We start from the raw sequence: 23091 nt of genomic DNA, 5'->3' as shown, positions 1-23091 counted from the left end.
ATAGCTCACAGTTAAGCTACGTACACACGTCAGATTTTTATCGCCCGATAATCGGCATCGGTCAATTATCGGGCGAAAATCTGCCGTGTGTACAGTCGGTGTCGTCCATCGTCCGGACGACCGACCTACCGGATCCACGGACGATGGACGACAGCCGATCCTAATGAAAGGGAAGGGGAGAGCGCGCAGCAGGGTGCCGCTCCGTCGCTCCCCCCCTCCCCTCTCCATAGAGCATGAACAGTGCTGTATGTACAGCACCGTTCATGTATCGTGCACTCCCTTGTCGTTGGAAAGGATCGTGAAAGATCCTTTCCAACGACAAAAATTGGAAGTGTGTACGCAGCTTTAAAGTTTTCTAACCCGTGTGTGATGCTTTATTTCAGTAGATGAGTGCCGGCATCACAAAGCGGGTCTCCTTATCCTTTCTTCTATTTTTTAGCTATAAAACTAAATAACTGTAATAACAAAGTGATTCCTACTCTGTATTAATTACAGGTAGGTTAAGGACATCTGATTTATGGACGACTCCTAGATACGAACAGGGCTTCCCTGCTCACTAATGTGCAGGATGGAGGCTTGGAGGCGGTGGTTTGCATGACTTACAGAAGAAATCTTTTGCTACACACAGCGAAGACTGAGCCCTTCTGCAAGCTCTTGTAACTCTTTAATGAGCAAGAGAAACACTGCAGTTGTTTCCTCATGCATTTCTTCTGCATTTATTAAAATAATGTACCTGTTCCAACTTACATACAAATGCAACGTAAGAACAAACCTACAGTCCCTATCTCGTATGTAGTTTGACCTGGTATCAGCCACTGGCAGTTGAGTGTACATCAGAGCTCATTGAGAGAGGGATAGATGCAGCACAAGGAGCCAATGAGTTGTGTCGTGCACATTTTTTTTCGGAAAGGGAAGCATAGTGACACAAAGAGCAGCTCATCCATCTTCTGCTTTTGTGTCAAATTTGTGATCAGTGGATGACTGACACTATCAACTATCAATGTATTATATGCAACCTTCTTAGTGATCTTAAAATACACATAAAAACAACCTTGCAAAGGAGATAAATACCTCCTTCTTTGGCTTTTAAGCTGGCGAACACGGCTTGGCTCAAGGAATTATTGGCTTAAGTTTGTGCGGAAACAGGAGTGTTAATCTTACATTGTCATCTTACAGGAGTGACGATCTGCCATACCCTCCATAGGGCAAAGAGTGTTCCTGTGTGCTGTTGTGACATGGGGGTCAGCAAAGGAGTGAATAAGTGCTACAGGTATCCAGTGTATCATTAATGATACAGTCAACTTCCTGACTATTAGTTAAACTGTTTTGACTGTATTTTGTAAACTGCCCCAAACAGAATTTGAACTTCTACGCTTCATTTTGCCCTTGGATCTTTTTTTGTCCAAAATAGAAAGTCAGAAAGTATGCTTTGAATATCATAGACAACTGCTTCAAAAGGTTTGATGAACATAAAACATGCTGGATCATGTACTGTACAAATAGAGAAGGTTTTATTTAGACACAGGTAGAGCTAAACACGTAGCTCCAGTTCTGAGTTTGAAGGCTTTTCACTTGCAATGCCATGGGAGCCCAGGTGCATTGATCATATGAACCTGTGTTTCCATATCCAGCATCAACTTTTTTCATGTTTGTTTAACACAATGCTGATTTTGGAAATGCTTCTATTGTTAAGAAAATACTTGTTCCCCGGTTTTCGTAGCAATATTGCTTTAGTACTTTATAGGGGTGTGTGTATATGCGCAAAATCAACATGCTTGAATTTGAGATGGTTAAGAATTCATTCTGAGCTGCTCCTTTTCCTTTGATCTTGTTACTTACAGGTCAGTATCTTCAGACCATAGACATACAGGAAACTAGCATTTTTCAAACAAGCAAGACGGGCAAACTGTACACCAATTATCTCTAATGTAGAATAAAGTGCAAAACAAATCACCCCTAAGGACCAACCTCCTCTGATTCTTCACCCAGCAACAACCTTAATCATGGAGTAGTATTTTCAAAAGGGGGTCAACAATTGCAGCCTTCTAAATGACCAAGTCTTGTCTAAATCATAGGTAATAATTTGTAGAGCAATCCAGTTCCACTTCACACCAACCCAGCTTGTTATTATTTGTGAAGTAATCTAGTCCAGCCCTAAGTGCCTGTGCTCCTTTAATTAATGGGGCAGCACTGTATATTATATTGTAAATGCTGGATTATTAAAATAAAATAATATGTTGAAATCGGCAATAATGTAAAAACCAGCATTGATATATTGGTTAAACTTACATTTTTTTAAGTAACCTTTTCTTAAATTATGCTTGGGCTTGGGGTTTATTAAACTATGCTTGGGCTTTCACTGTATCTGGATTATTTTATAAATGTTCAAAACTACCCAAATAGAAGAAATTTAGTTGAAAAAAAATATACCCAGTAAAAAAAATCAGTGTAAGCACAATAAATGAGATATAGACGAATGAGTCTTGGCGAAAGCTATACAACACCTATTTTAATGAAGTGTACAGGGAACGCAGACATAAGCTACAAATGAGGTGCTTGGAGCATTTTAACTGAAAGGTATCCATTTTGATGAAAGAAAAAAAACATTGTTTCCGTTGTTTGATTTTTACAGGGATGTATATAGTAAATGCTTTTTAAAAATATAAATATCAGGTAAATAAAAAGAAGTCTATTTTTAAATCATTTTATCTAAAATTTACCCAACTTTTTTCCCCCAAATTAAATAGTTTTCACATTGGATACAGTTAGAAATGAGTGAATTGACATTTATTGAAAATGTATATATTTTTTATTGAATCCTATGTGAACAAATATGTACATTTGGGGAAAAAAAGTTGGGTGAATTTGGATTGAAGCTATTTATAAATCAACCCCTTAATGTCTAAAGTATTAGACGTATACATGGTTTGGAGGAGAAATTCTACATAGTTCAACCAAAACTTCCTATGCTGGTCAAGTACAACCAAAACATACAACATTGAAAAGTTGCATCTTCAGAATTCTAAACCAACAGTTTATTCGGAGGAAGTCAAAAGCTCTTATAAAGCATCCCATCCACTATGGACAAAATCATTCATAATTCCTAGGTCATCTGATCTGGCACTAAGCAGGCGCTCGATTGGGTAAGGAACCTTCTGTGAAAAACAATGTGGTGATAGGTTTGCATTAAGGGGAAATGCGATTAGATCCGTTTAACTTTCCTTTTTAGTCTGAGGCCGTCCATGTCCCTTTATTTATTTTATATGTGTACGGCTGACTCTGTCAGTCCTGTTGTTAACGATAAGAAAACTTTTTTTACTCCAGTTCAGAACATAGACTCCATATCTCTGTCCCCAATCAAATTAATAGAAAATCAGATGGTGAGGATGTAATAGTTGGGTTTCAATTGGAAAAGGGGGGAATACAGCAGTGAAGAGGATGGCACAGGACACTCATTGCCACACATTATTCCTTCTCAGAGGCAATTAACAGCCTGGAAAGTAGACACAATAAATTGTGGCCAACATTAAAATTGAGGGTTTGGTGAATTTATTCATTACAGCTAACATGTTGCCAAACAAGAAGACATTGATTTATCTTGTACAAGATATGAGCTGTGAGTTTATACTGTCCTTATTTTAATGAATGAGTTGTTTTCAGCTAGCAATTTTCACTGTTTATTAAGTAAGGCTGTCGGGTGCAGAGCGGCACCAGACACACTCAACAAAATAAAACTGTCATTTTGCCTGCCATTTTGTAAGTACTATCTCTGATGTGCTGATATAACAAGCTGGTTTTAGCTAACCGCGAAAAATCCAATTACTCCATTACCTGCATAAAAATAAACATAGCTTTACCAGGGCAAAATTATTTTGGAGAATATCTGTTATGCCATCTCTAAATTGGTTAGATAAAAGGCTGAAAGGTTTTCACAGGAGAATAAGGCTAGTCACTTACAAGAAAATCTCTCTTGCAGAACTGTGACTTAGGTGATCTGCCTGTCTATTGCAATAGTAGGACCACTGCTTCTCTTTGTGTAACTTACTTGTTGTGCACACGTATAAAGTTGATCTTTGTTTTAAAATATTCATCGATAGCAAAAAAGTAATGGCACCATCACTGCACTGTGGGAGGGACACAGTAGGTTCACCCACTTTAAGCTAAATGCAGAAAACTACAGGTACAAGACCAGTTACCCGGCACAAGGAGATAAAGCAGCAGTGACCAGTCCTTATTGCAGGAAGAGAAATCATAACTAGGGATTACTGCACACAAATACACAGAGCACACCAAGATTCACGTATGAATTGTATGTGTGTCCTGGAGTTTAGCTTAGGTAGCTTTATTTAGTTGTCTCTCTGAAAAGTTTTGGCCATATTAGTTCATTTGGAGAATTTCCAACAAGCAATTGCTATCCGGATATTGAATTGGGTTGTTGTATTGGGGCAGAATCAAGTGCATGTTTTGTTGGGTGTCCTGTGGAAGCAGCCTATTCAGCTTCAAGACCCTCAACAAGCCTCAAAACAAAAAAAACATACCTGAACAATTTTTGGATAATGCACCACACAAAGCAGTCCCAAATGTGGGTTGTGGTGTAACGTGTGTGTGTCTGCTTTCACTATATATGGTATATTTGGTTTTACTATATTTGTTTTTGGAAGCCATAAGGAAGGAGAGTTTATTCTCTACCCTCATCCTATTGATGAAGCCATGGAACAGGACATCTACCTGCATGAGTTCTCTCTACGACCCAGTGCATCTTAGTATTGGCAGTACTCAATCAAGTGGTGCAGCATTGAATGGTGACACAGCAAGGATCTAATTATTTTTGCACAGGACAAGAAAACAATAAAACTTTTTTTTTACTGCTGTCTCTGGAGCTGATAATGAAAGAACTTTTCTAGATGGTAGCAGATAATACACAAGAAGTAAAAGTTTTTTTTACCATCCCACTATCCAATATATATTTTAAGGATGAGTGGAAAGGTTCTGGGAATACCAGATTACAAAACTGAATTTGCCACTAAAATCGCTTTGTCACAAAATCCTGGAACTGTCTCAGCAATCACAAGCCAGGTGGTTTCATCATTAGCACGCTCCAACATCTGTTGTGAGGATTGATAGGTTGCTGGTGGTAAAACGACACCCTTGTGTATAACACCTAGATCCCAGTCATTAGTCTACAAGGAGCCTACAATGCCTGCAAAGACACTACAGCAAACTGCCCATCAGGTAACGGGAAGGATATGTGACAATTTGTTGAAATAAAGAAACCGCCAGATCAGAACAACAAAATAATAGGAAAAAAATTCTCATTTTCGGAACAGAAGGGAACTGGCTGCTTTTTAACGAGTGGCAAGTTCATTAACGGGGCCAATGTTGCATTAATAATGTCACTGCAGCAGCTTTTCCCTTTGCTGATACACTGCTCCATTAACCCCTTCCGCTCACAATGCATTGTAACTTCTGCTCCATTAACTTTTTCATACTTAAAAGACCCAAAGGAAATCATCTTGTACATATCTAAACAAAATACATATCTAATATTGACATTGTTGATTAAACCCATCAGTTTGGTGTGGTGCTCAGCAGAAAAAACTTTATATTTTACGATGAAGAACTTGTTGCAAGGAGCAGTCTACCAACAGACTCCACACCCTGATTTGCTAATCTGTTCTTTGGCTAAAAACCAAGTCGGAAGAACAAAGAATTAGCCCACATTAACTGGGCATAAAGAGATTAGACAAAGCATAAAGTACAACATGCCCAGTGCTCCCCATTCCTTTTCTGGTGTCCATGATAAATGACCTACAGTTCTGGAGGTCAAATGGTAAATGCCAGTTCTACTCTCCTTATGGACAAACTCTGCTCAAAAGAATCTCTACTGCAAGATGGCTCTAATATAGCTTGAATCTTTCCCCACCCAGACAATGTCAACGATGAACTTTTGCAGCTGGGCTTTTCATTTACCAGCCTATTTTACAAAAACAAAGAACTATAGTGGGTAAATTATACCACCAGATTTTTTCAGACAATAAAAAAAACTAGCATTAAAATGGAATCAATGTGAACATTAAAACAAATGTTCCTTAATGCAGAAGTGACAGGTGATGTTTTTTTTTTGCAATAAATTAAACTTACAGTACCTGCCTGATTACATTTCATAAAAATAACTCTCCTGTCTTGGCCTCATCATAGGCCTCGCCATCTTCAACCAGTCCTTTTTCAGGTTCTGGATTTTTGGCCCTCTACAATGGTCAGGCCGGAATGAAATTACTCCCATGAATGTGCAGGAGCTCATTCATTCTTGGCATCCCTGTTGGCTGCCAGGGTGCCTGGAATTGTACTTTCCAAAGAAGATTGAGAACGAGCAGATAATAGATTGCATATCCCTTTTGGGTGGTGGTTTAAAACTCAAAAAGTGAAGATTTCCTATCTTACAGGCTACCTCTAAAAATGTGCCTGAGCATTTACTTAAAAATCGAACGTTTTGCTTTTAAATTCTCATGAAAAAGTGCAATGCACTTCCTGTGCCTACCGCCTCCTAGCTGTATATCATTAGTGTGAAATCTTAGGCATTTGTCTTGACTGACTGCTAGTGTTGAATTGAAATGTGGACTGCAAACATCTTGCTAGTGAGACCCCGAAATGCGCTAGCTGCTGTTTTTGTGATGTTTTATGTGTCAAATAAGGATAACTACTGGACTTCTCTAAGCAAGTGTGGTGCTTTTACTTGCAACATTTCTTTTAAATTTAACAGTGCAGAACAAAGCACGGTCAGCAATAGAAGAAAGATCAGCTGAAGAAAGCCTACAGGCAAAACTTGTGACCAGTCATTTGCCTTCTGCTTGCCATTTGGGGGAAAAGATTTCACTGTTCCTGGTAGAGAAATAAAGGATTAAGCAACGTTGCGTCTGGATGTATTGTTAAAACAGGTATTGTCAGCATGTGACACTGCGGATTAAAAGTTAAATTCTACCCAGAACTATATTATAAGATGTTAAATTCCATCGCCCAGAACCATATCATAAGATGTTAAAAGATTAAAGAAATTGTAAAAGGAAGTGTGATAAAAATATAGGGGTCTGTATTTAGATTATAAAATATACTCTGCTAATATGAAAAATAGTTATTGCTTTGTTTGTTTGCATGCAAAGAGCAGCACCTGAAACTAGAAACAGTCAGAGGGATGACCCTGAAAGCTGAAGAGAGCCTTGAAGGCTGGACAAGAATCCAAGATGGTGGCCAGTCATTTTTGTGCCATAAATATTAGACACGTGGTTAATTCATCCCATTACCTGTTTGTGAACTCTTATGCTTATGCTTATGCTTATATGGACTTCCGAGTATACGTTATTGGACAATCAGCTTAATGACAATTAGATAACAGCTTAAACCCTCCTATACAGAAATGATTCTGTATGCCTATAAAGATGGATGTTTTTCCTTGTGCTTTAACTGCTGCCATGCTTTAACTGTTAAGTATTTGAATTTCTCTGTTGCAACAATAAATCTGTTTGGAGACCCCCTAAAAGAACCAGACAGAAGCATCCTATGTTACCTGATTGAGAGTCTGGAGTTATATAACAAATGTCCTTATTATGAATGCTTTTAAAAGTCATAAAGTCATTTCTCCAAATCAAGGTCAAACTATGCCCATGGAAGATGCCATGGGTAAATGAATTAATAGTTAATCATCAGTCTTGCAGTGGGTGTGCCTGTTCTGTAAGATAATAGGTTAAAGCAAGGAAATTGTGTTGGAAGGAAAGTGAATATCCCCAAGACACCAAACAGCAGCAAACAAATGAGGCAGTGGCTTGTGGTTTGAAAAACTGTAAGCTCCAAAGTATTAATCCAACAATCCAAATGGCTACCTTAGTAATGGGTTTTCAGAACGTATCCAAACAATAACAGCCATGAAAGTACCTAAATCACGTTAATCCAATCACCTTGGTGTCATGTAAGGAGTCTGGGCAGGTGATGTTTGTCCAAGAACATGATAGGAGGTATATATGTATGTAAGGGAAAATCCTTACATTGATTGAGATTGAGTAATTAACTAAAGGAGTGGTAAAATGTCACCAATACAGAACAAGTCCATGACAAGACTACTAAGAAGGAGAACCTTTAAAATGGTTTAATCCAGTGTATGCTATTCAACCCTATAGGACAGTAGGGATGGTTGGATCACAAGGGATCTACATAACTTTATTGGTCTCAGAAGATAAGTACTTTTATTAATACTCCCAATGTAACACAAAATATTTCCCACTTTTAGGTCCTAGGAGGCAGATAAGTAAGATATGATTCAGGGCTAACGTGTTGCTACAAATCTAGATCCTATGACAAAACTGTGTATCTATGTTCATCTGTCCTCAAGCCGCAGGCAAAAAAAAAAAAAATTCTTCGCTAGGCCTACAACACAAGCATGTGCACCTGAAAGAATTCTAAGAAAGCAACACTTTTTATAATTATCACATCTAAAGAATATTGCATTCCATTCCATTAACTTCCTGATTCTATCTAAAAATACCATCAAGGGATTGCTAGGCTAATGAACTTCCTTCAGATAATCAACCACAAGGCAATTTTCCTATCGTGAAACCCCTTGCAGAGCAAACAGATCAAACAGCTTTCCATTGACAGGCCCGTTTGATTCGGTCCTGTAAATCCTTGCCTTGTTGCATCCTGGGAATAGCACGGCTGTCCCACAAAACATTTCCTAATGAAACTCTGCGCTGAAACACACAGCTCCTCTCATGGCCGAGGTGTTAATCACTGCTATCTAACAGACTTACGGAGGCTATTGCTTCATTAACCCCTGCTCCGTGTACCTTAATGGCTCCCGTGGTGATCTGAATGTGGTGCAGCTGCCTTAGAGCGCTCTCTCGGTCCATGAAATATGAAGCTGCCAGCTGGTGCAGAGTGTCCAGTGTGGGGGCCGAGTTGTTCCCACGTACTCCCGCCTCTCGCTTCAGTCTTCCCTTATCCACAAACATGGTGAGGGACTCTTCACCTGAAAACGCAGAAATACATAAGAATTAGAGATAATTATCTTATAAAAAATACTTTCACGTAACATAACATCTTATGGCAGCGTACAGTTTTCTGGTTTGAAATGAAAGAAATTACAGACATTGGTGGATCTGGGCAACTGCTCCATATTTTATGTCTTTAACCTCTTTATGGGCAATTATATTTTTAATTTTCAGTGGCATGTCAGTTTAAATAATATTATCATTTTTAAACTCTTTGGATGTGCAACAAGAGCTCAATGGGGATTCAGAATTTGTTTTTGTAGATTCTCAGGGATCCAGCTTTAGAGATAGTCTGATGGATGGTTAATAGGAACAAGTGAAAGTCTTAAGCTACATAACTACTGTAGGAACCTGGCAGGGTAGTCATTACTCTGAAGTTTTTGCAAGGGCTATATCAAACTTGGGGTTCACCACATTGTTCTACTATAGGCTCAAACATGCTCTCAATGGTTGGGAACCATTATGTGTACAAGTTTGCTGTGGTTGTGGTGGGTCACTGTATGGTTATTGAAAGTCACTTCTGGATGAACATACCTCTGAAGAAAGATTTACATCTCAGCCTCAACCTCACAAAAAATAGTTGTTATACTCTTTACCAATCACCAATAAAGTCTAGAACTAAAACTTTCATTCACTATATCCTGTAAGAAATGCATATGATTTGTTTTTATTCCATGATAAACAGCACTTTCAAAAACGCTATGTTTGTAAATTTTACAAACTTAGCGTTGGTTGCCAGGACACCCCGGAACATTCTGGCTTCCCCAGCGTTTGCCAGCACCAAATGAACTCCCATGCATTTGTGTGGGAGTTACATCTTCCCAGCCCAGGCAATCAAGATGCAGTTCTGCTTTATATGTTGTCTTGATTCTTTCCAAAACATGACCAGGGTAGTTTGGACCTTCTATCCCATCCTCTAACACCACTGGCAGAATCTCCGCCTCCCCCCCGACCCCCACTTGCTTACCAACCATTCCCCCACCATTAAAATACACAAACACCAATTTTGGACTTAAGTTGGCTCCCAAGGAGCCGTTTAATAACCATAATTAAATAAATTAACCATTCAAGTAAATAATAAATATCCAATAATAAATAAATGCCAAAAATAAACAACTCGATTTTACACTTTTATATGCAAGCATAAATTGGCATACCATACCACCCCATTAAATATAACCTAATTACCTAACAACCTAATTCCCCCTTTTTAATAATACACAACAATATCCCTAATGATATAAAACTCCAAACTCCTGGGTTAACACCCAAGCAACCAGGCTGCAGGTCTCAGAATGCAAAATCCGCACCCAACAGGAATTAAATTCTTCCAACATCTCCACCTTAACCCCTAGCGGCCCAGCACCGCCTCAGAAGCCATAATCATCCATTCACCATAAAGGGGGGATTCCACCAAAGAAGATCCCCCCCTGCCAAAATCCACCACTTTAACATGCACTGGATCCTTGCCTTCCAAGGCCCCAACCACTAAAACTTACCAAACATTCAAATTATAAAGATAACAAAAAGGGGTGGGTGGGGGGTAAACTTTCTTTCAAAAAGGGGGTCTCCTACTTCTGTTTACCCCCTTTTACTCATCCAATGCCTAATCCCCTCCTACCTTATGGTCCACATTAGCACAGCCCCTCCCAACCATTACTACATTTTATTAACCCTTAATAGCCCTGGGATAGGCCTCACACCCTGTCAGGTCGGTCCTGCGCCTAATATCTTAAGGCTACAGGCCTCTCTGTAGAGCGCTATTTATAAAGCAGTCAATCTGACATTTGTCAAACATTCTTTGGTGGAGAATCTTCCAAGTCCTTGGTAGTGATTGATATTCCACTACAGAATACTTGGTCAATATCAGATTTACCTTTGACTTTAGCTTTGTTACTCCTTTTTAAAACAGACTGTGGCTGTGTAGCAAAGCAGGCTTGGTAAAGAAGCGGTTTATAGACTTCAGTGGAAGGAGAACTCCACCAAGTATAAAATGAGAGTACTGTGGGAGGAATGCTATTACCTCCACAGCACCTGTATCAAGGTTGGGAGCTGTAAAAACTCATCTCGAAACGGTGCAAATTTACTACTCAATCCACCACTCAAAATTCTTGTAATTCTCCTATTGACGCACAACTTATCTGGACTAGTAAGGTATTGCAGGAAACTAAAAATCCAGGTACTATACTAGCAAATAAGCAATAAAAGACATTCATTGGATACATAACAGCATCCACATTTTTATATGCTTTGCTGATTAGGCTTTGTTTAAGCTTTGTTTCGGCCACCTATAAGTAGGTGAAACACATACCTGTAAAGATAAATGTTGGGATCATACCTACCATGATTTTCTGCATCGCTGGGTATGATGTCAATGTTGGCCAAGTTGAATCATTTGAATCAGGTCAAATCTCATGAGAAAATGCTCCAGTCAATTGCAAAAGCAACATCTTGCCGATTTCGTGTTCCGCAGGATTGTAACAAGACGAGCACAACATCATCCTTGCCTAGGCTCTGCTTGTGGAAGATAGGGGTAAGCTAGGTATAATTGTAACTTTATCCTTTCCTTGTATATTATTCCGCTACATATATAGTAGGTGATTTGGGTTGAGGAAAAGGGCCCAGGCCTGAGTAAGAAAATATTTGATTTTAATTGGAAAGTCAGCTTTAGGCTAATGAGGTCTGTTATAACAGGCTTCTTTCAAATGGGCTGCAAGTAGATCATGGGAAACATTTCACCTGCAAAGTTTTACCCGCTACAAAGAAAATTAAAAAATAATAATATGCAAAAGACTAAATTTACAAGCCGTGTAACTGTAATTTCTAAATCATCCATAAGGATCTTGATCCTAATTTGTTTTAAATTCATGGATTGAGCCTAGTCTTTAATTTTTACCTAAAATGTATATCTACCTAAAAAATATATATTTTCTTTTTAATATATTAGATACAATTTATGGGATTAAGTTTTTTTTTATTATACATGAATACCATCTGACCAGAGTTTATATAAACTCCCAATCCTCATAAACAGATATATCAGCCCTGATTATAGATTCCCAAGCTGTCAGCTGCAAGTCTGGGTCTAGGTCTGGGATTTCTGTAAAGTAAGCACGTATGTATTCTATCACATCACTTCAAGACTTGATCCTATCACTCTTGCTGCACTACTCTTAGACCGTACATTTGCTACCTCTTCAGATGTTCAAATTAATTAAGGAAATCTGGACTGAGAGAAATATGGGTCTTGCCACTGCTGAAGTCTTTCTAAGAACACAACGTCCCTGGCTATCTACGTCTTCAATACTTTCTTAGTCACTGACCTGGAACAGGAATGAAGATGAGAAATTCAGTCCAAACACCTGATCTGCATTTTTGTTCAAACTCGGAGCCTCAGAAAGTTTTTATGCCATAGAATTGGCATGACAAGCATTTTTAGGAGAGACCAGCAATGGCAGTCCAAATATTCTCTTAGTAGGTGGTTTCCTTTAAAGTGAGCTGTCACTGTACTAAAAGTTGGCAGACAAGCTATACCTAGCACATGTATCAGGACACTAAGTCGCACCATCAATGATATCACCACAAATAAAATTTTAAAGCTCCCAATATGGACACGCATTTCACCCTAATTGGGCGTGCACTAAGCCTCAATGACAAACCCAATTAGGGTGGAATGCATAAGAACGGGATTTTGTATGCCTATGCTGGAAGCGATAAAATTCTATTGGGGATGACATTATCAGTGTGCAGCAGTTACATGTAAAAGTGATTGAAGCTAGAGGGAACTTTGGGCTTGCCCACATCTACATCTGGCAGTACTGCTTTATATATATATTTTATATATTTATGTTTTGGAGCAGAAACATTCAGGCCTTCTATCTGCCTTCACTGCATCTTCCACAAGTTGCTGAGATACATCTGACACATCTAGGAGTACCAATCTCCAGGGTGTCGCATAGCTGTCATTGGTTATTTCTGCTACAGGAGACTGTTGGAATGTGCTGCCAATCCTATACTATACAATCAGCAGGCAGGGGCTATTTTCAGAATCATTCAGGCAATCTGGCGAGGGTACCTGGATCAATAGACTTTAAATTTAAATTCAGAAAAAGATCAAAGATTAAAAAATTCTATATTAGAGTAATATTTCCCATATATGTAGGTTATCTGTATTTAGATGTTTAGATGCTTTATGTTCTCATCCCTCATTCTGTTTAGCTAAAGTGATTCATTATACTTATACCCTCCATCAGTTTTTTGGGACAAAGATGGTATTCTGTTGGTGGAATACCTACCTCGGGGCTCTAGTATCACTGGACAGTATAATGTTAACTTCCTGTAGGCAATTAAGACGAAGCGCCGTGGAAAGTGGACCAAAGGGATCCTTTTTTTGCAGGACAATGCACGTGCGCACACGTCCACTGTTGTGGCTACCAAATTAAACACCCTGGCTTTCCAATTGGTCCACCATCCCCTATACTCACCTGACCTGGCCCCTTCGGACTATTATCTGTTTCCATATATGAAGAAACGCCTGAAGGGGCAAAGTTTTGAGGACACCTCTGATGTCAAAGATGCTGTTGAGAGCTGGTTTGCAGCCCAACCAAAGGACTTTTATTTGAATGGTCCAGAAAAGCTGCAACTATGCTGTACCAAGTGCATCAGTCTCAGGGGGGAATATGTTGAATAAATGTGTTATTTCATAACTCTGGCTCTCTTCTCAGCACCCCCTTGTATGTGAGAAACTGAGAATACCAATTTTTTGATGTTTTTTATTATGCACTTTTGTCTTGTGTTGATGTTTTTTCTTTTCTTGTGTATGAATTTAAATAAAGCCGGTAATTGTTTTGTTTTTTTAAAAGTTCTGTTGACCTCAGTAACTTATATGGTTTCCTTTGTTGTGTTAGACAGACAATTGCCTTGATGCAACCCAAATACAATGTGCAGACATGTTTTTTTTTTTACACTCCAAGGGTCCAAGATCAAGTGTGAATTCTGTACCCTTCATTAGGCAATAATGGAGGTAAATACTTCAGGGTCTTATATGATGCTGGCTGTAAACCTTTGTATTAAAAAAACAATTAGCAAGACACAGCATGTTTTTGTGCAATTGATCATTATTGAAACTGCCAAGGTCTGACGTACCATTGGAGACAATTGTGCACATAGCACCTCTGAGTCACATCGGTCTTGTACTGGTTTGACTCAGGTAAATTCTAATTTGTTGTTCCATTTATTGCACTTGGGGGGGCCACCTGACTTCAGTGCTCTGCATCAGTGTGCGCTATTAGCGGCTTTACCAGCGACTTACTGCAAATGTTTCCTCGCCTTTGAGCACCTATTGCATCCAAGGACCTAGAGATCATGACGAAGGGGAGAAAAACCAAGCAGGAACCGCTGAAAATGGGACAGCATCAGGTAACTGCTGACACACTAGTGGCTACACCTAGCACTGGGCTTCATACAATTGAAGATTTCCCTATACTTCATAAAGATCTGTCTCTCTCTAATATGAAGGCGATGATGCTATCATTAAAACACTCCCTCCATCAGGATATGACTTATATGTTTGTGCAGATCAAGCCATCCATTACCCACCATGATTAAAGGATACAGCACTTAGAGAAGACAATGGAGGAATTCTCTCATGCTCATAATGAGCTAGTGGTCGCACATCAAGAACATACTACTGAATTTCAGTGGGTTAAGCAAAAAATGGCTGACCTGGAAGATAGATCTCAAAGGAATAACATCATATTTAGGGGTATCCCAGAATCAGTATCTCAAGGAGATCTAATAGGATACCTTACAACGTTTCTTAAGCTTTTTTTTTTACCAACAGCCTCAGATTCTGATCTTCTGATAGATAGGGCACACAGAATCCCAAAACCAAATTTTCTAACACCTGACACAGGATGTGCTTACTGTGTGCACGTGAAGGAAAAATTGATGGCAGCTGCTAGAAAACCATCTACATTGCCAGAGACATAAAAAGAAAATCCAACTATTAGCAGACTTATCTCAAACCAATTTGCAAGCTAGGAAGAAATTAATACCAAATACTAAAATTTTGAAAGAATGGAAAATCCCTTATAAATGGGGTTTCCCAACGAAACTGAATATATCCCACATAGAGAGAAGTTACCTGATATCCAACACAGATGCTGGGATGCAATCAATGGAAAATCCATATGGATCTACCTCCACAACGTCAAATCACATCTTCAAGTCACATGGAATCAAGTTGGTCTTGAACGAGCGCTATTTGTGGTTAGATTTTTACACAGATTTGATTGGCTCCAACTGATATGTTGTTTAGGGTTACAAAGTTTCAATGCCCTAATTCTATTTCCACCCTCCAAATATTTCTGTAGCAGAGTTATTCTGCCCATTTACCTAGAATTTTTGACTAGGATGTTTTTACATGTTTCTAGTTTCTTTTTTCTATTTTCTATTTTTTCATTACCAGTCTACGTTCATCAATCCTATTTTAGGATGTGCAATACTTCACATGTGCCATGTGTAGTCTATAAAAAATGGGGATCCATTTTTTATCCCTTAATGTACGAGGTTAAATAGCCCCTTTAAGCAATCATCTCTCCTGAAGCAGGCACAAGTACGAAATGTGGTTGTTATAAACTGCCCCTATGGAATCCATATAGATTCCTGCACAGATACATGGCCAATGCAGATGTTAAAAAGAGAGGAGTTATTATAGCAGTGAAGGACTCGTGTCAACTTTCAAAATTATTACTCATCGTTGTATAACTTAGCTTCTGATGCAACAACTCCACAACCTGATGCTAATAAAATAAAATTCTTTTTAGAAAAGGTGAACTTACCTCACCTAACAAAAGAGCATCTTGAAGCTTTATCAGCTCCTTTTTCAAATATGGAAATTATTCTAATTAAATCTCTCTAATGGCAAATCCTTGGGAGCAGATGGCTTCCCAAATGATTACTACAAACTCTTCTCTTCCCAACTGATCCCACATTTAAAGAAAATCTTTGATTCGGCTGCTACTCTGGGTTCATTCTCTGCTGAATTGTTACAGGCAGTAGTAGCTACGATTTCAAAAATTGGTAAGGACCCATCAGACACGAGCAGCTATAGGCCTATTTCAATTCTAAATACTGATGTGAAGATTTTTGTGAAGCTTTGGGCTTAAAGATTGGAAGACATCACCCCCACCCTGGTCAAACCTGACCAGGTGGGATTTGTCAGACATACACAAGGCACCAGGCATTTAATTATTATTTTACAATATCTGGAGCTTCTCAAACAGCCTTCTCTGCTTCTTTCCCTAGACACTGAGAAGGCGTTTGATAGAGACCATTGGGGTTATCTGTCTGTGGTATTGGACAAATTTGGCTTTACTGGGTTTAATAAAATGGCAATTATGTCTCTGTACTCTAGTCCCTCTGCAAGAATCTTCACATCCGGGACTTTATCAATTCCTTTTCTAATTACAAACGCCAAACGCCAAGGATGCCCCGTTTCAGGTAATTTTTATACTGTTGCTAGAACCATTTGCAGAATACATACGTGTTATTTCTGCCGGTAAAAGTATCAAAATATCTAATAGGGCTCACAAAATTAGTCTCTTTGTGGATGATATTATGCTCATGTTTAACAATCCTGAACAAACACTGAGAACTATCCAGGATATTCTAAGCGAGTTCAGTGAAGTCTCTTATTATTCATATACCACAATATCTTAAACATCACATTATATCTGAGTTCCCTTTTGTGTGGGAACTAAAATATATAAAGTTTTTGGGGATTAATATTCTGCATCAATTAGCTCAATTATTTCAAAATATTTTCTTAACCTGCTGTCAACGTTGCCTAGAGAATCGGATCAATATAGAAGGAGTGAAATTTCTATGGCAGGGAGAGTGGCGATTGTCAAAATGTTCATACTACCAAAAATGTTGTACCTTTTTCGCACTAATGTGATTACTTTGCCCAAAAAATATCCTACTACACTACAAAATATTCTTCTGTATTTGGAATAGGAAGAGGTCTAGATGAGCTTATAAAATACTTACTAGTCACAAGAGAATTGGCGGTATGGGAGTCCCGAATTTGTCACACTATTACGCTGCAACAGTTCTCTCAAAAATATTTTATTGGTGGCACCCTTCTCCGCACAAACTTTGGGCCGAGATGACGGCAACTACTTATAGCTACTAAATTGGGATTTCTCACACTGCCCGCCTCTTATCCTACAATTCAGACGACATTTAAGATATAGAGCACATCATCCACTCTGAAATTGTCTAGGTCACATTCCAATTTGACAGATATTAGTGTTTTGGAAATGCTTGTTCCCCAACTTTCCTTGTCAAAATGGATAATGTGTGATATTCTAGAACTGAGAGATATTCTTACCCAAATGGGAATTAAATCCTTTTCATCTTTGCAAACAGAATAAGATCTTCCCGACACAGAATATTTCTCTTACTTGAGATTTAAACATATTACCAAACTAATAAATTATTAGCAGAGATTAATGTAAATTTTTGTATTTTCAACAATTTCCTATATATCAGAAGTGTATTCCTAGATATTATAATGTGCTTAGTGAGAATTAAGAATTTTCATTATCTGTGAACATGCAGAAATGGTCCAAGGAGTTGGATAAGAATTTTTCTCAGCACTCATGGGCCAAAGCTATTAAAGAGACATATAAAGCTACCAGATGTGAAAACCATTGGGATCACTATCAGCGTATTATTAATTACTGGTATCTCACGTCCTATACATTATCTAAATTTTCTCCCACTAACTCAGCTTATTGCTGGAGGAATTGTGAAACGATAGGGTCACTTTCACATTTTTTGTGATTTTGTGGATGGACTAGATCTTATTGGAATCTAATATTCCAGGTGATATCTGACTTAAACAGTATGCATGTAAACATAGAACAATTTCCTAGCAACCTTAGGTCTGTATGTCATTCACATATTGCTCATAGCGAAATTACATATCACTAAAATGTGGAAAGATATTCAAATTCCTAGCCAAAGGAATGTTATTGAGGATTTAAACCTGTGCTGCGCATTTGAAAGATTACTAGCCTTTATTAATACTTCATATGAACAGTTCTTAGGCAAATGGAAAGTATGGTTAAAACACCCCAATTTTAATATTTTAGGATAAATGGGTATTCTGTTATGTTGTTGGTATTGTGACTATATATTTTCTATTGGTTCGTCAGACTGGTATTTAAGTCCAATTTGTTTCGTTTTTCTCTGTACTGCATTTTATTTTTTCTCCTTTCCTTTGTTTATTTTTCTGGATTTCCTGCTAATTTTTGAAAAACTTCAATAAAGACTAATTGAACTATAAAACAGAAGAACTTGTCTCAAATATAAAGCCTAATATTATAGAACTGCCTATTCTAAACTGTGTACAGGAAACTAGAATGTGTGAAAGGGTGACGAAATAGATGAATTGTTAGAAAAGAGGGACACATTTTTACCACCTCAAAGCAGAAAGTATTTTTTAAAAGCTCTAAACAAACTGAAAATGATTTTGAGCTTCTCATGGTTTTAATGCCATTTGCAATGTGATGTACCGACCCTGGTGTGTTTTAAAATATAAAAAGACAGCAGGCGACCAAAAACAGTGAAGTACACCAATAGCTGAAGAGTGCACTGACCCATTAAGACAATAAATTGTATGGCTGAATGATAGCTGTGTGCATATACCGATGCAGTAATTTTGAGACTGAAGTTTAGATCACAACTCTTCAATATCCAAGCCCATATTCATTAGGTATAGGTCAAAAGCAACTTTAGCACCTGTAAGGGTGGCTTCATTGTTTAATATTGATCTTATCACTTAAAAAGGGACTTTGGAGGTTTTCTTTGGAAACATGGTGGGACAGGACACATGCTAGGTTTAATAGAAAAGTCATTATGGAACTTGCGTGCACAATGCTTAGCAACAAAAGCCGCACTGCTTTTATCCATAGATGTGTCAGTTTGGATGCACATTGGACGTAGTATATGCATTTCCTGGAATATATCATTGCCTCTTAGAAGACCTGTCTTAACAGCATGCCAAGTGCTTTTCATTTAGAGGCCTTACATTATTAATCTCTTCTATTTCTCCCAATGATTTTCCTCGCCCACCCTTACTGTAATTGCAAAGAACTTCTACAAGCAAATTAATCATATATTAGCTATTAAGAAAATGTTTTTTTCCTGAACTGAGAACCTGCAAAGTCCAATACAATAAAAGCTAAAAGGACAGACTGCCTGAGTGTCACCTCTTCTGCTGCGGTAACATTTCTGACAAGTGTAGCGGATGTAATAGCGCTGATGAAATGTTATCCGCAGAGCTCCATACACATATTATGCAAACAAGCGCCTGCTCTACACTGGAGGGAAAAAGGGAGGGGGTGACAGCAGGTTAAAAAGGTGCAAGATATGAGAGGAATGGTGGGAAGAAAATGAATGACAGAAGGAAGGTGACAGAAAGACATGTAGATGATAGCTGCAGAAAAAAAAGGCAGCTATGGGCATAACAGGTTGAAATATTGCGGACATTCAAGTAGAGATTTAGGTTAAAGCTGAATTTCAGGCAAATAGCTAAATACACAGTTGAAATACATTTGTGAGAGATTTTATTTACCTGCTAAGAGATTTGTATCTCTGTCCAGCCAGTTCTGAGTTTTTCAAAGCCCTGACCATCAGCACATCCAGGCCTGTGATCTACTGCAGCTACGCCATATAGCATAGTCATCTTTCTGCAGCTGTGCAGATTACAAGGGGCTGATTCCAAATAAAAAGACTTCCAGTAATCTAATTTACAAGACACATGAACATGTGTTATTATATGACCACTGTAATTACTGTTTTATCTATCTGGAATTCAACTTTAAATAACCTATTTACTTTTAAGAACCTCCATTCCCGTGGTTTTTTTTTTTTTGTCAATCAACAGTTGACAAATACCAATGTGGTATACTTTATCAGTTTTTAAATTATCTGGCCTTCCAATCTTCTAAACTGGAAATTTTTATGTTATGTTCAGGTACTGGTAGAGTTGATCCACCACTGGCTTTCTATGTCTCTTACATAGGATGTCCCTGCCAAAAACCTTCATTAGAAAGAATGCTAATAGCCTGAACCACCCATTATTTTTCTAGAATTGTAAGATCTCCCCACCATCTCCCCATCCTTATTCCAAGGATCGCTCATAGCAGAGATAATACACTTGTTTTTCTGTTGGGTAAGATTTCTCCACCAGAGACCTTGATTACCTGACCATGGAGACTTACTACTTTCCAATAATGAAAATGATTATCATTAGGACATTTTGCTATCCATAAAATAGATGCTATGGATTATTTATTTTCACAATTTTACATATTCTTTGTCGTAGTGCAACAAATCACTTCAAACACTTCGGCTGCAAGTTTCTTGATGATCACATAATACAGTATTTCAGTATTCCCCTCATTCTAGTTGCACTAGAGTTTTTTTGTTTTGGATAGATTTGGGGAAGGATCACAATCCTAGGCCAATGGAAATCCAGGGGTCAGTTTTACATAGTTGCCATTCTGATTCTAGAGTAAGACATTCTGGTCCTTTTAATTAATGACATCAATGTTTTCCAGCTACTAAATCAGGACCAGGAAGCGTAATGAGACACAACTTTGTACAGTATAAGTTCAAAAGTAGGTAGAGCGTTCTCTCTAATCACTCCATTAACAATCCTCAGTTGACAGGAAGGAAGATGTAGTTTGGAAAAGGTTGCACATCCAGTTTTTACAAGCAGTGCACAAAGCTCCAGAAGCCACCCCAATAGAATTTACCTTCTTGTATGCTATTAACTTAACCACCTGGCCGGTAAACCCGACCTTGGTTCAGGGTAATAAAACTTGCAAAAAGCGTTAAACCCGAACTTTTGTAAGGTGGTTAAACAAACGTTGTATTGCAATCCGATTGTCATACATTGTATGACAATCGGGTTACAACTGTAAGAATATACTTACCCGGTCCCCACAGCTCCTCCGGTCACGTCCGTCCTCTTCAGTCTTCTCCCGGCGAGTGCAGTGACAATGTCCAATGTTTCCCGGTGACATCGCTGCATGCGTCGCTGCAAGAGGCGGGGCGGGAAATTCAAATCACTTTGTATTAAGCTCAATACAAAAAAGCTGTATTAAATCCAATACAAAGAAATCTTTACATAATACATAAATAATTGTGTTATATATATATATATATATATATATATATATATATATATTATATAAGCTGCTGTACAATTACATTACATTATACACAATTTTTTTTTTAAAGATTTTTTTTTAAAATTTTTTTATGTTTTTTAAAAAAAAATTTTATTATTAAATTTAGAAAATTTTGGACATATTTTGGTGAGTTATGCGGTAATTTGTTGTAATTCGGTGAATTATAAGTAATTATTGAGTAATTCGGCGAATTATAGCCTACAATCTAAAATAAATTTCCATGCAAAAAATGTAACACTTTTTGCATTTTTTTTTCTGAAAGGATGGGGATTCATACTTTGGCAATGAAAAAATGATGTTTTCAAGAAGCTACGTGCAGTGCCCTGATGGCGCCTCCCACTAGCCATGAGCTACCTTTATTGAAAAGAAAAATACAGAGACTTAAAATTTATATGTATCAAAACTGGACATAAAAAAATGTGATTAGTATGTTGAGAAAGAAAGAAAGGCAAATTTAAGCAGAATATATGTTTTAAATGTAAAGCAGGGTGTAATACCACTAGGGGCTTTACTACATATTGTACATGGGTGCAAACGAATGCGACTCATAAGGTCATTGAGAACAAGAATAGCTTACCTTAGCTGCAGAGAATACAATATCACATCTCTTATTTGTATTCTATTTTCTCTTATCTATTGTTTGAGTTTCCATATATTTATCACGTTTATAAAAAAAAATAACTATAGCCAGCTGTATTGAAAATTAGTAGCCTAGAGGCTAAAATAAACCATAAAATACGCTTTATTCTGTATGAGGGATAAATGATCCTCTAGTTTAAATATGAGTTGTGATTAGTCTGGCTGAAACACTACAGATTCTGATGAATTATGGACAAAGTTCTGTTTAAGCAGGAATAAGGCGCGCAGCCATTAGAATCCTGACTTGTCATATTGCTGTTTGGCTTGGGAGCAGTGCAAGAGTGCAGAGAGCTCCCATTATCATGCTGTTTTATCAATGGATCCAGGAGCAGAAGCCAATTTAAAGTAGATGTAAGCCCTAAGGCTAGGTTCACTCCAGTGACAAAAGTGTATGCTAGGCAAACATCATAGAAGTCATCTACACACAATCTTGGTCTGGTGTACGCTGATAGTAAAGATTATTTAAATTGTTTGTCAAGGATGGTTGTACGGGGTACCTCCCCTAACAGCAACCAGTCAAGACAGACCTGGAGCGAGTGAACCCAAGGAATGGTAGTGGAAGACCTGCATGACTGGAGGGGACAGGGAGCAGGCAAGAAGGGGTAAAAGTTGGAGGTGGGGGATAGTTGTGGGAAGGGTAGTGTGACAAAGAGGTGGGGTTAAAGTGGTAAAAGGTCAAGGAACCAAGGCAGGGATGATCATTCATGGTGGGACAGAGTGAGGGAAAGTTTCTGGGGGTTTGGGGAAGGTTAGTTTGGTTGCAGTGAGGTCCTTGAAAGTAGATGGTTTTGGGCAGTGGTTTCAGTGGGGAAGCTTTGGTGTGGAATCGCCAGAATGTTGTGGTAAATAGTCATGATTGGAATGTTCGTAGGGTGGGGACAGGGAATAGTGGTGATATCATTCCGGAGCTTGGTGGATGCAGATGGGAACATATATATCATGGTGGCACAGATTCCTAAGGGTCGGGGGGTTAGTGGAATGGGGAGACCTTTGAGGACCCGCAACCAAAAGTGTAAGAAGGATCTCAGGATAGTGTTAGGAGAATCATATATAACTGTGGTTATGTTATGGTTGAAACTATGTCCTATTGGTTAGTTATCTGGTATTTTTTATTGTTAATATTATTATTAATATTTAGGAGGTTA

At 38.2% G+C, this 23091-nt stretch overlaps 1 protein-coding gene across 1 annotated transcript in view; it reads right to left on the bottom strand.

Moving 5' to 3' along the window:
- Positions 1-23091, bottom strand: part of BRINP2 (BMP/retinoic acid inducible neural specific 2) — a 202122-nt gene that overhangs the window by 89589 nt on the left and 89442 nt on the right. The window contains exon 4 of the mRNA XM_072419737.1: positions 8835-9016. Coding sequence (XP_072275838.1) covers positions 8835-9016 — 182 coding nt within the window. The remainder of the gene's footprint in view (positions 1-8834; positions 9017-23091) is intronic.

This window comes from Pyxicephalus adspersus, chromosome 8 (genome assembly GCF_032062135.1).
Source record: "Pyxicephalus adspersus chromosome 8, UCB_Pads_2.0, whole genome shotgun sequence".
Taxonomy (NCBI): Eukaryota; Metazoa; Chordata; class Amphibia; order Anura; family Pyxicephalidae; genus Pyxicephalus; species Pyxicephalus adspersus.
The sequence above is the reverse complement of the archived record's forward strand: the minus strand, read 5'-3'. Positions and strand labels throughout refer to the sequence as shown.